General features: G+C 36.2%; 3 protein-coding genes across 3 annotated transcripts; 2 read left to right on the forward strand and 1 right to left on the reverse strand.

Annotated features, from left to right (window-relative positions):
* Positions 1 to 31: 31 nt before the first annotated feature.
* Positions 32 to 2,747, forward strand: LOC147296602 (RNA-binding (RRM/RBD/RNP motifs) family protein). Its single transcript, XM_086229879.1, has 5 exons — positions 32 to 330; positions 415 to 564; positions 1,320 to 1,388; positions 1,478 to 1,671; positions 2,266 to 2,747. Exons 1-5 carry the CDS (start codon positions 169 to 171, stop codon positions 2,450 to 2,452), a joined length of 762 nt encoding a protein of 253 aa, XP_086086005.1. The 5' UTR covers positions 32 to 168; the 3' UTR covers positions 2,453 to 2,747.
* A 2,265-nt stretch (positions 2,748 to 5,012) lies between these two features.
* On the forward strand, positions 5,013 to 8,170 carry LOC147296603 (Pentatricopeptide repeat (PPR) superfamily protein). Its single transcript, XM_086254037.1, has one exon. The coding sequence runs from the start codon at positions 5,129 to 5,131 to the stop codon at positions 7,844 to 7,846; it is 2,718 nt and encodes a 905-aa protein (XP_086110163.1). The 5' UTR covers positions 5,013 to 5,128; the 3' UTR covers positions 7,847 to 8,170.
* A 1,112-nt stretch (positions 8,171 to 9,282) lies between these two features.
* Positions 9,283 to 11,963, reverse strand: LOC147296604 (actin-depolymerizing factor 1-like). The gene is made up of 3 exons (XM_086237684.1): positions 11,784 to 11,963; positions 9,950 to 10,215; positions 9,283 to 9,866 (listed from the first exon to the last, which is right to left on the reverse strand). Exons 1-3 carry the CDS (start codon positions 11,784 to 11,786, stop codon positions 9,716 to 9,718), a joined length of 420 nt encoding a protein of 139 aa, XP_086093810.1. The 5' UTR covers positions 11,787 to 11,963; the 3' UTR covers positions 9,283 to 9,715.
* Between the last annotated feature and the right edge of the window lie 2,359 nt (positions 11,964 to 14,322).

Here is a 14,322-nt window from a genome sequence, read left to right on the forward strand (position 1 = left end):
ACACCGCCTTTCTATCTTGTAGCTTTCCCTCATTCTCTGACTTGTCGTCCCTCACTAGTCACTCCCCACCCTACCCTTTCAACCTGTCTCCACCTCCCCTTGAAAACCCTAACCCTCTCTCTCTCTACTTTCTCGCTCCTAGGGTTTCGTTTCTCTTCTAGTCAAAAGATGCAGGACCCTTTGAGCATGTCCCTTGACGACATCATCAAGACCAGCAAGAAACCCGGATCCGGTAACAACCGGGGCCGCGGCCGAGCCTCAGGACCCGGACCCGCCCGCCGCTTGCCCAATCGCGCCGCCAATCGTACGACGCCGTATGCCGGGGCCAAGGTAAACCAAATCTCTGTCTCTGGCTCCGATTTGTCTTCTCGAATCAAAATCAAACACAGAAACTCATAAATTTCGGTGATTCAGGCGCCGGAGACCACGTGGCAGCACGACTTGTATGCGGATCAGGGGGCTGCGCCGTACACGGCTCAAGTTGGCAGAGCCTCCGCTATCGAAACTGGAACCAAGCTCTACATCTCTAATCTCGATTATGGCGTTTCCAACGAGGACATTAAGGTCATTCCCCCTTTTTTCTTTATTGTTTTTATATTTATATTGACCTAAAATAAAAATTGGAACTTGAGTTGATTTCATTATGTTTCCTATATCAATATCCTTTGTGATCTGTGTTTTAGCAAAATTTTGTTTCCTTTTTTCGTTGGGTCATTTATAGTTTCACACTAATACACTTTTGGTTGCTTTTGGATAGTAGATTTAGATTTGAATTCTTATTATAAATTGTTTCATGAAATTTTAGAAATTAATGTCTTATGTTATTCAAATACTCAGTAAATTTCACTATTTAAGATATGGTGGATTTCAAATTCATGCTAAAAAAAGAAGAAGTCTTTTTTCAATCTCTAAATCAGTTAAGTATAGAGTTTTCTTTTCAATTCATAGTTAAAAATACCAAAACTATTTATTTGTTTTCTTTTAGATTCGATGCAATTAATTAGAACTAAGAATTCAAATTAAATCTCTCATTTTAATTCATATATCCAAACGGAACCTTAGGGTTTTGTCCAACAGTCCGTTGGACTATGTCAAATTTTTTTACTGTTCTTTGTTTGTTATGTTGTATTGCCATGTTAGTTTTTTTTTTTTTTTCCAAGTAGTTTTTAATATTTAAGTTGATTGTCTTACAAATTTAAGTTATTGAATTGGGGTTTTGAGTTTTTTTTTTTTAAATGACTTGGACATTATGGGAAACAGCAGCAGTTCAGAACTATTACATTTTTGAATTTTTCTAAAATCAGTTTAATTATGTGCAGGAATTATTTTCTGAGGTTGGTGACCTGAAACGTTATGGTGTACATTATGATAGAAGTGGGAGATCAAAGGTATCTTGTCAAGTTTCACATAAATTGGTCCTTCTGAAGAATTTTTTGTCTCCTGCTGTAGTTTAAAACAAAAAACTCTTTTTCCTTAGGGAACGGCCGAAGTAGTCTTCTCACGTCGACCTGATGCTGTGGCTGCTGTTGAAAGATACAATAATGTTCAGCTTGATGGGAAACCGATGAAGATAGAGATTGTCGGAACGAACATGGCAACAGCTGGTGCACGTCCTGCTGTGCCTCCCGTTGCTAATGGCACTTTTGGTATTTTGAATGGAGTTCCCAGGGGGTATGTCTTATGCCTTACTCTTTAGTTCAGAATGTGATTTATTTTTATTTGTTGTTGGTCTGGTCCATGTGCTTATCCATTTTTTGTTTTCTTGTGAATGTATATAGGTTTTGTCTCTTGTTCTGTGGAATGTTGTTACAAAATCATTAGTATTTGCTGTCTGCAATCATTCTGTAATCTGTAGTTTAGAGTCTTGCTATATTTTTTAATTGTGAACTAATAGGTCTGCTAGAAGAATTTTATATAATGAAATCTTTAAGGGACTGAAGTTGTTTAAATCACCTGTGAGCTGACAGAGAATCTTATGGTAACTGCCTGAAAGGAGTTATGGGCTCTTTAAATTTTGATTGCAATGAGATGCTCTGTATCCAGAGATGATTGGTTGTGATTTGAAGCATTAAATATTCCAATGATAATACCTGTTTTGTATTCTTAATCTATATAGATGTCTCATACATGTATATAAGCCATGAGATTTAGCAGTCAGGAAGACTGAGCCTATGGTTTTGTAATATGTCAATTGTTTTCTAATATGTGATACAGACTAATTAATGTGGGGTTCCTGATTGTATTTTTGTTGTGGTTGCTGAACAGTGGACAGGGTAGGGGTGGCGCATTTGGACGTCCACGTGGCGGTGGTGGCGGTGGTGGCCGTGGTTCTAGAAGGGGCCGTGGACGTGGAAGTGGAAGTGGAAGTGGAAGAGGCCGTGGTGAAAAGGTTTCTGCTGACGATCTTGATGCTGAGCTGGAGAAGTATCATGCAGAAGCAATGCAAGAGTAGACTGAAAGCAGTCATTGTGTTATATTGTTGACTTTATTACATCTTCTGTGGCCATTAGGTGTTTGGTGATTCGACAACCTCATCTATTTTGTGTATTTCTATCAAAGACCCTACTTCTAGAGAGATTGAGAGAGATTAAGCGTAGGAAGAACTTTTAGAATCTTGCTTATGGAGTTTGGGCTCTTATTATGTTCATTTAAACATGGGTATGAAATATGTGGGTTAATGGACAGTGTCAGTACTTTAACTGCACTCCCACTTTTGGACTCCTTAGCTTCTTCAATCCCTTTTTATACATTCAACAAGTTAGGGTATGGAATTGGGAAGCTTATCTCTCTGTTTCTCCACACGCAAAGACAAAACCAGCTGCAAGGTGTGAAAGGATAGAGCCTTAAAGATCACACACTGCTGCAATGTGTTTGGTTCTACCGCATGTAAAGTGGCGCACTTCACATGAGGTAGATATCTCTGTTTTCCTTGTCTTTGAAGTCTTGATAACTATTTCTGTTTGTCCTTTGTGTTTGGTGCAGTTGATTTATCTGGTTAGGTTTTCATCTATTTTATGGTAGCTTTCTCTAATATCCTGCCCCAGGAAATGATATTTTTCGTGTCTATTCGGAATGGATCCTGACATTATGTGTGTAAAGAAATTGTATGGACAAACAACGAACCAATTCGACAGTCACAACATTGATGTTCAAAGATGTGCATTGCCTTCCGGCGTCCTATTCCTTGATTGGGAGTTCCAGATATGCCTGAAGCCTGAAGTGAAGGCGAAGGCAGTGCACATCTCTGAACATCAATGCGGTGATTTCTGTAAATCTGATTCTACATGTAGAATCAGTTCGTTATTTGTCCATTTAATTTCTTTAGACACAATGTCAGAATGCATGCCAAGTAAACATGAAAAATAACAAATTGATTGCAATGGTATGGGAGGTTAAATTCTTCTCAACCCCTTTTCAGTGATCGTTGGAGCATGATTCATGATTCAGGTTGTATCTTTCTGCCGTCATGGGCAGTAAGACATTTGTACGGTGGTTGGTTTGGTATTTGTACTCCCGTTATTTTTTACGGCGGGAAATTTATAAATGTACAGGCTGATGAGAGTTAGGTCAGTAGAAACATTGACCCAATGTGGTTTTGGCTTCAGTCAATTTATCATCTGCAAATGCTATTGTTGATACCTGTTGCTGATACTGAGCGCGAACTTTTATCTGTTGTTGAAATGGAGTTGCTGCTCTTGGCTTATAAGGTTGCTAACTTTATCCTAAATGTCTCCATGTTTTGCCACTCCCGGAGAATTTGGCTTCTTGAATTCATCTTTAGCTGCTATGAAAATGCAGACAGTGGGCCGGGAGTAGAGGACTTGTGTAGGTGACTTCCTAAAAAAAGGGAAAAAGATGGTCAGTTGTTAACATTAGTACGAAGAATTACTTAAAGAACTTGCACTTTATTTTCAAAATTATTTTGTAGTTTTTACATTGTTGAGTACATGTTCATGATGTCTTGCCTTTCTTTATTCCCTTCCAGACCACTAGAATTGTGCTGAGTTTTGAAATTAGGGTATTTAAATTCCTAACTTTGATCTGCTGTGACTTGTGAAGTTGATGGATTCTAGAAGTAGCTCGCGCCATATAAAGTGAATTTTTTCATTCTTACAAATTTGTGCATGGGAATGAATTTATGCAAGGCTCTTGAATTGAGTATGACCAGGAAAAAGAATGATTTATGCTTCCAAATGAAATTCTGCTTTGATATGGTTAGTTGAAATGTAAATCACTACTTATTACTAAACTCATAACAAGAGTTTTTCACACGGAATTCACCCCTCAATTTCCACATGCGTTGGGGAAGGAGCCCTTTGAGGATGTAAGAATGCTGATAGAAACGAGTTCGTTGGAATTGTAAGTCGTCTCTAGGCAATCCAACCCCACTTCTATTGCCAGAACTTATTATATCTACATAGTTTTGTTGTTTTTTTATCCCTGACCTCACTATATCTTTAAAAAGAAAAATTGAGAAATTGAGAGAAAATGTGAAAGGTCGAGAAGTCAAAATTTGGTCTGCTTTTAACTGTTAGAATGGATCTGTGTGTAGACGCTTAGCATTGTAATTGTTGATGAGTTAAGTTACGATCGAGAATTACATCAAAATTTAAAATAAGTCATTTACCTAATTTTATTATATGTTACTTGTAAAATCTGGATAAACCACTACAAGAAATTGATACATTGTCAACAGTAATGCATTGTTATTTAGTATTTACAATTACAAGGGCGTTTACATTGATATAAATTTAAAACGTAAATTTGTTTAACATTATAAAGTTTACAGTGTAGTTTTTCAAAATGAACTAAAGAATAAAACGAAACAAAAATGATATACTAAATGGAAGATCAATAATTTTTGTTTTTTCTAAGAATAAATCGCTTCCTTTCTCTCCTATGATCCTATCTTCCCTCTGTGGAAAAGGCATCCAACAAGTGACAGACCCATATATTTACTTCTTAACAATGACTAAAATGAGAGCCACCTTCAGTCCAAAACTCACAATGAACTAATTTTGGTTGACGCAATGAACTTTTGGATGCTAAGAAAACAACCCAATTGAGTGACAACTGAAGTGAGTACGTCTTCAACCTCAGAATCAAATGGCTCAAACCTAAACCCAAAATGAAGAAGCTCACTCGTCCTCATCGTCCCCTCACAAACCCTCTCACTCACTCCAAACCCAGAAATCTCTGTGTCTCTTCCAAATCCACCCCCCAAGATAATGACGAAAATGATGACTCGCACTTCGTTTCGACCCTCACCGACGTCGTACGAGGAAAGCAGAGCTGGAAAATCGCCTTCAGCGACCCCTTCATTTCAAGCTCATTGAGGCCCCACCACGTCGAGAAGGTTCTGATCCAGAATTTAGGGAATCCCAGGTTAGCTTTGCGCTTCTTCAATTTCCTCGGCTTGCACAAAAGCTTCAACCACTCCACGACGTCGTTTTGTATTTTGATTCATGCCCTGGTTCAGTCCAATCTCTTTTGGCCCGCCTCATCACTTTTACAAACCCTCTTGCTACGTGGGTCGAATCCAAATGAGGTTTTCCAGTCTTTGTTAAATTCTTATATGAAATTCAACTGCTCCTCGAGTTTGGGCTTTGATTTGTTGGTTCAAAATTACGTGCAGAATAAGAGAGTGTTGGATGGTGTTGTGGTTGTGAGGCTCATGAGGCAGTGGAAAATTTTGCCTGAGGTTAGAACCTTGAATGCCCTCTTGAATGGGCTAGTGAGAATTAGGCATTTCAATACAGTCCTGCAACTTTTTGATGAGTTGGTCAATGTGGGTCTTCGTCCCGATGTTTATATGTACACGGCAGTGGTTAGGTGTTTGTGTGAATTGAAGGATTTATATAAGGCTAAGGAAGTTATTCAGTATGCTGAATCTAATGGGTGTGAGTTGAGTGTTGTTATGTATAATGTGTTGATTCATGGGCTCTGCAAGTCCCAGAGGGTTTGGGAGGCTTTAGATATCAAGAATTCACTGGGTCGAAAAGGATTGAAAGCAGACATGGTCACGTATTGTACATTGGTGCTTGGGTTGTGTAAAGTGCAAGAATTCGAGGTTGGTGTGGAGCTAATGAATGAAATGATTGATCTGGGGTTTGTTCCGAGTGAAGCAGCTCTTTCAGGTCTCATGGAGGGATTGAGAAGGAAGGGGAAGATTGAAGATGCTTTTGATTTAGTGAATAAAATGGGAGAAGTTGGGGTCATGCCTAATTTGTTTGCTTACAATTCTTTGATCAATTCTTTGTGTAAAGACGGGAAACTGGATGAGGCAGAATTACTCTTTGATAACATGAGCAAGAAGGGTTTGTTCCCCAATGATGTAACATATTCTATCTTGATTGATGCGTTCTGCCGAAGAGGGATACCGGATGTTGCACTTTGTTATTTTGGTAAAATGACCAATGCTGGGATTAGAATAACTGTGTATCCCTACAATTCGTTGATAAGAGGGCAATGCAATTTTGGAAAATTGAGTGTGGCGGAATCTCTCTTCTGTGAGATGACGAATAAAGGGGTGGCTCCAACTGTTGTAACCTATACATCATTGATGAGTGGGTACTGCAAAGAAGGAGAACTGCAAAAGGCATTTAGGCTGTATCATGAAATGATGAGAAAAGGCATTGCACCAAACACTTACACCTTCACCGTAATTATTTCAGGTCTTTGTCGTGCAAATATGATGCCTGAAGCAAGTAAATTCTTTGACGAAATGGTGGAAAGGGGCATTATGCCAAATGAGGTGACTTATAATCTTATGATTGATGGGCACTGCCAGGAAGGTAACACAGTTAGAGCCTTTGAATTGCTTGATGAAATGGTCGAAAAGGGTCTTGTACCTGACACATATACATATAGACCTCTAATAAATGGTCTTTGTTTGACGGGTAGAGTATCTGAGGCCAAAAAGCTTATAGATGACCTTCACAAGGAGAATTATAAGTTAAATGAGATGTGCTACAGTGCACTACTACATGGATATTGCAAGGAAGGAAGATTGCATGATGCATTAGGTGCTTGTCGTGAGATGATTGAAAGAGGAGTAGACATGGATCTTGTGTGTTATGCCGTACTTATTTGTGGAGCGTTAAAGCAACAGGATACGGGAAGATTATTTGGTCTCTTTAACAGGATGCATAATCAAGGATTGAGTCCTGATAATGTAATATATACAAGTATGATTGATGCATATGGGAAAACAGGAAAACTTGATAAGGCATTTGGACTTTGGGATATAATGGTTGGTGAAGGATGCCTTCCTAATGTTGTGACATACACTGCCTTGATATATGGATTATGTAAGGCAGGTTATATGGATAAAGCAGAGCTTCTTTGTAAGGATATGCTCGCTGGTGATGCCCTTCCCAATCACGTTACATATGGTTGTTTCCTAGATCACCTTAGCAAAGAAGGAAACATGGAGAAAGCTGTACAACTGCACAACACCATGCTTGCGGGGTTCTCAGCAAACACTGTCACATACAATATACTTATCAGGGGTTTCTGCAAAATGGGTAAGTTTCAGGAAGCTTCAGATCTCCTGGTAGAAATGGCAGACAATGGTATTTACCCAGATTGTATCACTTATTCAACATTTATCTTCGAGTATTGTCGGAGGGGCAATTTGCTAGAAGCTGTTAAGTTGTGGGATGTTATGCTAGATAGGGGTCTGAAGCCTGATATTCTAGCGTATAACTTTTTAATATATGGTTGTTGTGTCACTGGAGAACTAGCCAAGGCTTTTGAGTTGCGTGATGACATGATGAGAAGAGGGTTGAAGCCAAATCGAGTTACATATAACACACTTATCCATGGAACTTGCTTGGTAAGTTAAATCCTGACCACCAGCTGCTAGTAATGCTTGAAGAGGTAGGGAACCAGGCATGGATTCTTTAACTTTCAAATACTGGGATTAGTTGGATAACTTTTTTGATACTTGCCAGAGTCATGACAGTTTGATATTCTCAATTTTTTTAACTTTAGGTAGGTCTTTGTCATGACAAGATGACCTGGAATTCTTTTATGTACATTATTTCACCCTGTATGGTAAGGTAGGTGTAGGTGTAGGTGGTATAAAAGAGAGAATGTAATGTATCAACCAGGATGATGAGCAACATATGTTTGAGAGAAACCTTGAATTTATTGTTTGTCAGCAACATGAAATAAGCCAAGTTAGGGCTGTTAGTTTTTCTTGTAAGCCTTTTTTTATTTTATTTTATAGATATACATTATAACATTTCTAACAAGTTAAAAAAATGACTCTTTTTTTTTTTTAGGCCCCGATGAAATTTTCTAATCTATTTGATTTGTCTGCAATCTTTGTTTTTTTTTTTTTTGTATATGAGCTTTGATCTCATAGATGCTGCCTATTATAAAATTTAGGTTGCCTAGGCAGTTAAGAAAATGGGGAATGGAGTCTAATTTAGTTGCACATATTTTCCCAGGTATTAAGCATAGGGTATGTCTTGTGAGTTTATAAGCTATGTACACAATAGAAATGAATCACTGAATCTGTATTTTTCTTCTCTGTTTGGGTAGAAACAGGGGGAGGGTTGGTTGCTGAAGCAGGATTTTTCTATCTACTGAAGCAACATTATTTTTTACCAAATTCAGCACACTGGGTTGTCTGGCCCAAAGACTCGTTAGTTCTTCCAACTTAAACTTTCATCTCAGAGGTTACAGTTAAACTGGTAGTCTTTGAGTCTTTGCTATTGAGTTTGAAACTTATAGTCACGAGCAGATGCCACAAAGCTCTAAATGGTTAATTTGCCATTGGCGCCAATATAGGTTACAAAAGTAACACTCTCTATGCTGGTAGTTCATAGGGAGTTTAGAACAGAATAAATTGCATTACTGAGACTGCAAGTTACAAAATGTTGCATGCATTTATCAGACATGGAAAGGTGAAACCTCTGTTGAATTATCCAAGATGAGAAAATCAAAAAAGTCTTTGCAGGGTATGTTTTGTTCTTCACTCTCAAGTGCATTCGAAATCAATGGTAAACCTTAACCCATACATCCAACAACAAAGAATATTTCTGGCAAAACACTGAAAATATTTTTAAAAACTTATTTGAGCCCATCATATAAGACCTCTTTCTCGCAACATTCAAGTGGATTCCACTATATAACAGTGGGTCTCGCTTACATGTGAGAAAGTCATACTGACGAGATCATGCAATAATTTATTAATTTTTGACTAGTGCAAAGCTATACATATTAATCATATCTCTGTGATTGACAAGAACCAAATTGACAGGCACACAAAAGAACAAGCAAGATCTAGTTTCAGATCCTATTAATAATTTAATACTACATCCATGACAAGAAACACCAGAAAAACAATATTTTAACTGTATAACAGCTCTTTTCTGCATGGTTAAAAAGCAAATCACACTTTTCTGAAGTTGCAAAACAAACCCAGTGTTTCTACCATCAGGAGTTGATACAACTTAGCCTCTCAGATATAACTATAAGGAGGCACTCAGTCACTCAATTGCATAAGTTCTTCCATCTTCCAATATAAACTGAGATCACTATATTCGTCCTAGAGGAAGACAATACTGTAAGGTAAAACTTGAACATCAAACCAAGTATCATAGATTCATAATTCAGTCAGGTTCACAGCCCCACGAACTATTAACATTTCACTTAGAGTAAAACAGACTGAGTATGAAAGAACGCCATAGCAAAGACAGACTTCTTAGCTTGCACGACTTTTGATAACATCAAGATCCATTTCAGTCGGATCAGTAGCCTGCAGCTCTACTTGAATACCATCCAGTTCTCTCTTGAACCTGTCCTTGGAACTTGCATAAATCATCTTGTTTCTCACCCTTGATGAATCAGGAGACCTATGGATACAGTAAAGACTAAAGAACATAAGCAAAAATGAAGAGAGAGAGAGAGAGAGATGGGCTTTAGCTTATAATATCACCATGCAATGAAGAAAATCCTGCTCTTCTGACAATTCTCTTCGGTCACAAAGTCAAAATCATACACAGCATATCTGCATTCATCAGCAGGAAGGCTGTCAGCAAATTCTTCGTAGCTTTGACCTGGCCTGCCAAGTGACTCCACAATCACCTGCTTTTGCTTCTCCTCAATTTTAAATACTATGGAGCGGTACGTTCTTTTAGCCTTCAATTCCAGAAATTTCAGCTTGCAGTCATCATGCACGGCAATTCCTGATGCTGCATTGGCCTGATCATAGAATGAAACATAAAATATATGTTATTCTCATACATCAACCAAATGAATCTCATACATTCTGGTTTCTAAACACTAAACCATATATTAAGATCTCCAACTCGACTGAAAAATCTTGCAAATTGCCAATAAACAATAAAATATCCTACAATGTTAAGCCAAAGTTATCAACCATGGCACCAGATATTAAAATGTCATGATGCCACTCCCCAAAATCCAAAGGCCACAAAATTATCTTGTCTCAACAAGAAAACAGCTAGGATACAATAATCATTATGCATCCACTGATGGAGATCCTAAAAAGACTATTCTAGGGATTTGATTTAATATTTAGTTTCCTTTGATTTGGTGTGGCTACTACAATAAGCCATGATGTAACTCTATTATGCAAACTTGATTTGAAAATAATTTGAAAGTCTGAAACCTCATTACTCCTCTCTTTCCCTCCCTATACTATTTCTCTTTCCTCTACTGGTTCTGCATCACCCACTTTCTTGAAGAGGTAGGGAATAGTGATACAGGATTCACTCGAAGCCCTTGAACCTAAGCATGTGCTATGTAAATGGCCTAGAGCTTAGATATCTAACTAACCTGGCATAGGCTAGCAATCTGAAACCGAGAACTAATGCAACACCCAATTTCAGAAAAGAAAAAGGGAATAAGGTTACTTGAGCCAGGTTTCTTCTTTAGATTAGCTTCAGCTCTATATTTAGATTAGCTTCAGTCCTAAATTACACTGTCCTGCACCAGAGAGCGCAGATAAAAGTTGCGCCTCCCCAATTCCAATTCCAATTTCCAGACCAGTGTAAGTGCACTTGTATTATACTTGCAAGATTAAGCTCAACTTGCAGCATCTGTAAAGAATGGACTCACTCAAAAGTAAAGGTGATGAGTACAACCAACTAGAAACCCAGAACTTAACTCACTTCCATCCCTAACTCCCAATCAAATAACATAAAATATAAAAGTTGGGAGTTTCACATCACCATAAGCTAAAACACCATTTTAATCAGATTTCAATGCCAGTCAAATAATGTATCTAAGAATAACCAAGTTTTAGATTCACATTGCAATGCTATTATGCAACTACAGACAAACTTCACAATCAACAATGACAACATCGAATTGATACATGCTATTTCACAATACACGTTCCGTGTCATCAACACTAACACAATCAGAATCGATACCCAAATGCCAGACATGAAAAGAACCCCACCCAAAGTTCAATGAAATGAAGATTATATATGGATGTGATCATATCAAACAACCACAAAAGCATACAAACATCGCCACACCAATCAAAGCTAGTGTATAAATTCGGATTGTCATGCATCTTATAAACCAAAAACGACAAAATAATTTTACATTGTTAAGCAAATAGCTTCATCTACTAGACACTAAAGGATCTAAAAATCAAAACAAAACCCAAATTCAGATCCATAACAATTCAATTAAAACGAATATATCTACAACCCATCACATATCAAGGATCAGAGATCATATCCCAATTTACTCCAAAAAGCACCCAAAAAAAAAAGAGTAAGGAAATAGATACTGACCATGGTGGTGGCAGAAATTCTAGGCAAAAACGAAAAACGAGCTTTAATTACTGCGACTCTCAAAGACAATGAAGGACTCCGTTTCCCTTTTGTGTTGGTGTGTGTGGTTATTAGACCTTGCTTAGTTGCTTGCTATGGAGACGGTGGCTGTGCCTTCCTTCTTCACCCACCTCCACTCCACTAAATATCATCATGGAAAGTCATGTCATGCGTGACAACGCGGAGAGGAGAAAGTTAACCTGTCCAATCAGGGCGCGACGCGTGGTGACGACTGTGAATGACGGTTATGCCCTCCGTGTTCAGTGTTTACGTTGCTTTACTTGCTTCCAAGTCGGTAACCCGCCCACCCGTTTTATTAATTGGAAAATTGTGGACCTCCTTGCCGGTAAAAAAACATATTATTGAATAAATTTTATTTAATATTTACTACACTCGTTACTAAAATTTGTTACAGAGAATCGACTCATCATCTATCTTAATCTTAACCCTTATAGTGGTATCGACCTTCACTATTTGAACTAATCCCAAAAATTTAAATTATCCAAAAAATTAATTATTTAAAAGATAAAAAATCTTTTTCTTGAGAGCATGAAGACATGAGTGCCCCTTTTTTGTCAATTAATTAGCCACACCATTTGCCTTTTCTATAGGCATGTCTTAATGTAAAAGTCAGTATTCTCAATAGAAAAGTATGAAAATCCCGCACAAGTCAAGATATTCTCCAAAAGGGTAGAACCTTATTGAAAATAAAATTATGACAAGTCTAGAGTCTCATTTGATGTTGAATTCGTGAAAACTAGGGGTGTGTTTCGGACGGATTGGATCGAAAATAGGGTATTTCAATTCTAATTCAAAAAATTTCGGAATGAAATTTTTATTCCAAAAAATTGGAATTTCAACATCTCATTCCAATTTGGAATTTTCGAATTTCTCGAAATTTTTTGATTTTTTCAGAATATCACATTTTCGGAACTTTAGGATAAAATATAAAATTTTTCAGATAAAAAATCAGAATCTTCACGTTACTTTTTGTTATTAGTAAAAACAAACAAAAAAAATTAGTAATTACACGTATAAAAAATGTGGGTGCTTTTGTTAGCATTTATGTTATTATGATACACATATATTTATAATATACATATGTTTATATTGATAGTATTAGTTATTTTTTTTTAATATATATGTATGTGTATGTTTGAAACAAATAACAAATTAATGAAACATATAGTAAAAAACTAAATAAATGATATAATATTAATATAAATACGGAATAAATTGGCATAATTTCAAAAATATCGAATCGGAATGCCTTTGGAAAATTTCGGATCAGAATTTACAGATACATTCCAATTCCAATCCAACTTTTTTCAAAATTTTCAGAATTCAGCATTTTCGGATTTCGAACGTTCCAAAATTGAAAATTTTCTGATTGAAATCGGTCGGATTCGAATTTTCCAATCCAAATCACACCCCTAGTGAAAACCAAACTAAATAACCCACGAAGTTTCGAGCATTTTGCCACTGAAGTAGGAGTTAATAAACGAGTTGAAATCACATATTCTTTTAGGCCATGTTAACTAATATAGACTAGGAGAGAAAATAAATCAAAGAGATAATGAATGGAAAATAGAAAAAATTGGAGTGGAGAGTAGTCATTCTCATTTAATTGTTTACTAAAATCATATGAAACCATAATGAAAATGGAGTTGATTCTCACTCATGTGTTTATTAATAATAGTAATGTTACAAGTACCACATTTTTATATTACAATTTCATACCATATTACATGATATTCATACATTGAATACTAAAAATAAAAAAATAAAAAACCTAAAAAAAAAATAATTATTCTTTCAGTAAAGTAATGACACATAAGATGAAATACAAATGTGAGACAATTAGCATTATTGTATTAATAATCATGAACCATAATCCAATATAATTTAATTACTAAAATACGCATCTACAAAATACATTATATTTTATTCAACTACTCATTTGAGAGCAATTTTGGTATGGAACAATCCCTTCAAGGAGTGTGATTCCTCTAAAAAAAATAATGTGATTACTCATTTTGAAGTGGACCTAGTTTACTTTTGATTTCCAAATGTAAGTGAATACAAAATTAGACTGGAATGGAAATAAATCCTATTCATTTCACTCCCATTCCATCATAATAAGCATGCCCTTAAGTATTTGACATTCTTCATTTTCTTAAATAATCTCATTTTCATATAGGTTTTATGAACATAATAAATTAAGGGTCCATCTGGTAACGTTTTACAGAACAATTTTTTAAAAACTGTATTGTAAAATGAAAATGACAAATTAAATTATGCATTCTCAAAATATGAGAAGGCATTTGGTAGCGTAATTGAAAAAAAATTATATAAAACAAAAATAATGAAAACACATTTGATATTAACCAATTATTACAACCAAATAATTATATTCACAAAAAATATTAATTATAAATTATTATTAACCAATTTCATAAAATATATAATAAAAAAAAAAAAGTTTCATAAAATCCAACCC

Source organism: Dryas octopetala, chromosome 1 (genome assembly GCF_963921425.1).
Source record: "Dryas octopetala chromosome 1, drDryOcto1.1, whole genome shotgun sequence".
Lineage (NCBI taxonomy): Eukaryota > Viridiplantae > Streptophyta > Magnoliopsida > Rosales > Rosaceae > Dryas > Dryas octopetala.

Coding starts and splice junctions, on each gene's coding strand:
- LOC147296602 (XM_086229879.1), top strand. CDS start 169: ATGCAGGACCCTTTGAGCATGTCCCTTGACGACATCATCAAGACCAGC. Junction 1,389..1,477: donor ATAGAAGTGGGAGATCAAAG/GTATCTTGTCAA, acceptor CTTTTTCCTTAG/GGAACGGCCGAAGTAGTCTT. Junction 1,672..2,265: donor TTGAATGGAGTTCCCAGGGG/GTATGTCTTATG, acceptor GTTGCTGAACAG/TGGACAGGGTAGGGGTGGCG.
- LOC147296603 (XM_086254037.1), top strand. CDS start 5,129: ATGAAGAAGCTCACTCGTCCTCATCGTCCCCTCACAAACCCTCTCACT.
- LOC147296604 (XM_086237684.1), bottom strand. Junction 9,867..9,949: donor AGGATTTTCTTCATTGCATG/GTGATATTATAA, acceptor CTGTATCCATAG/GTCTCCTGATTCATCAAGGG.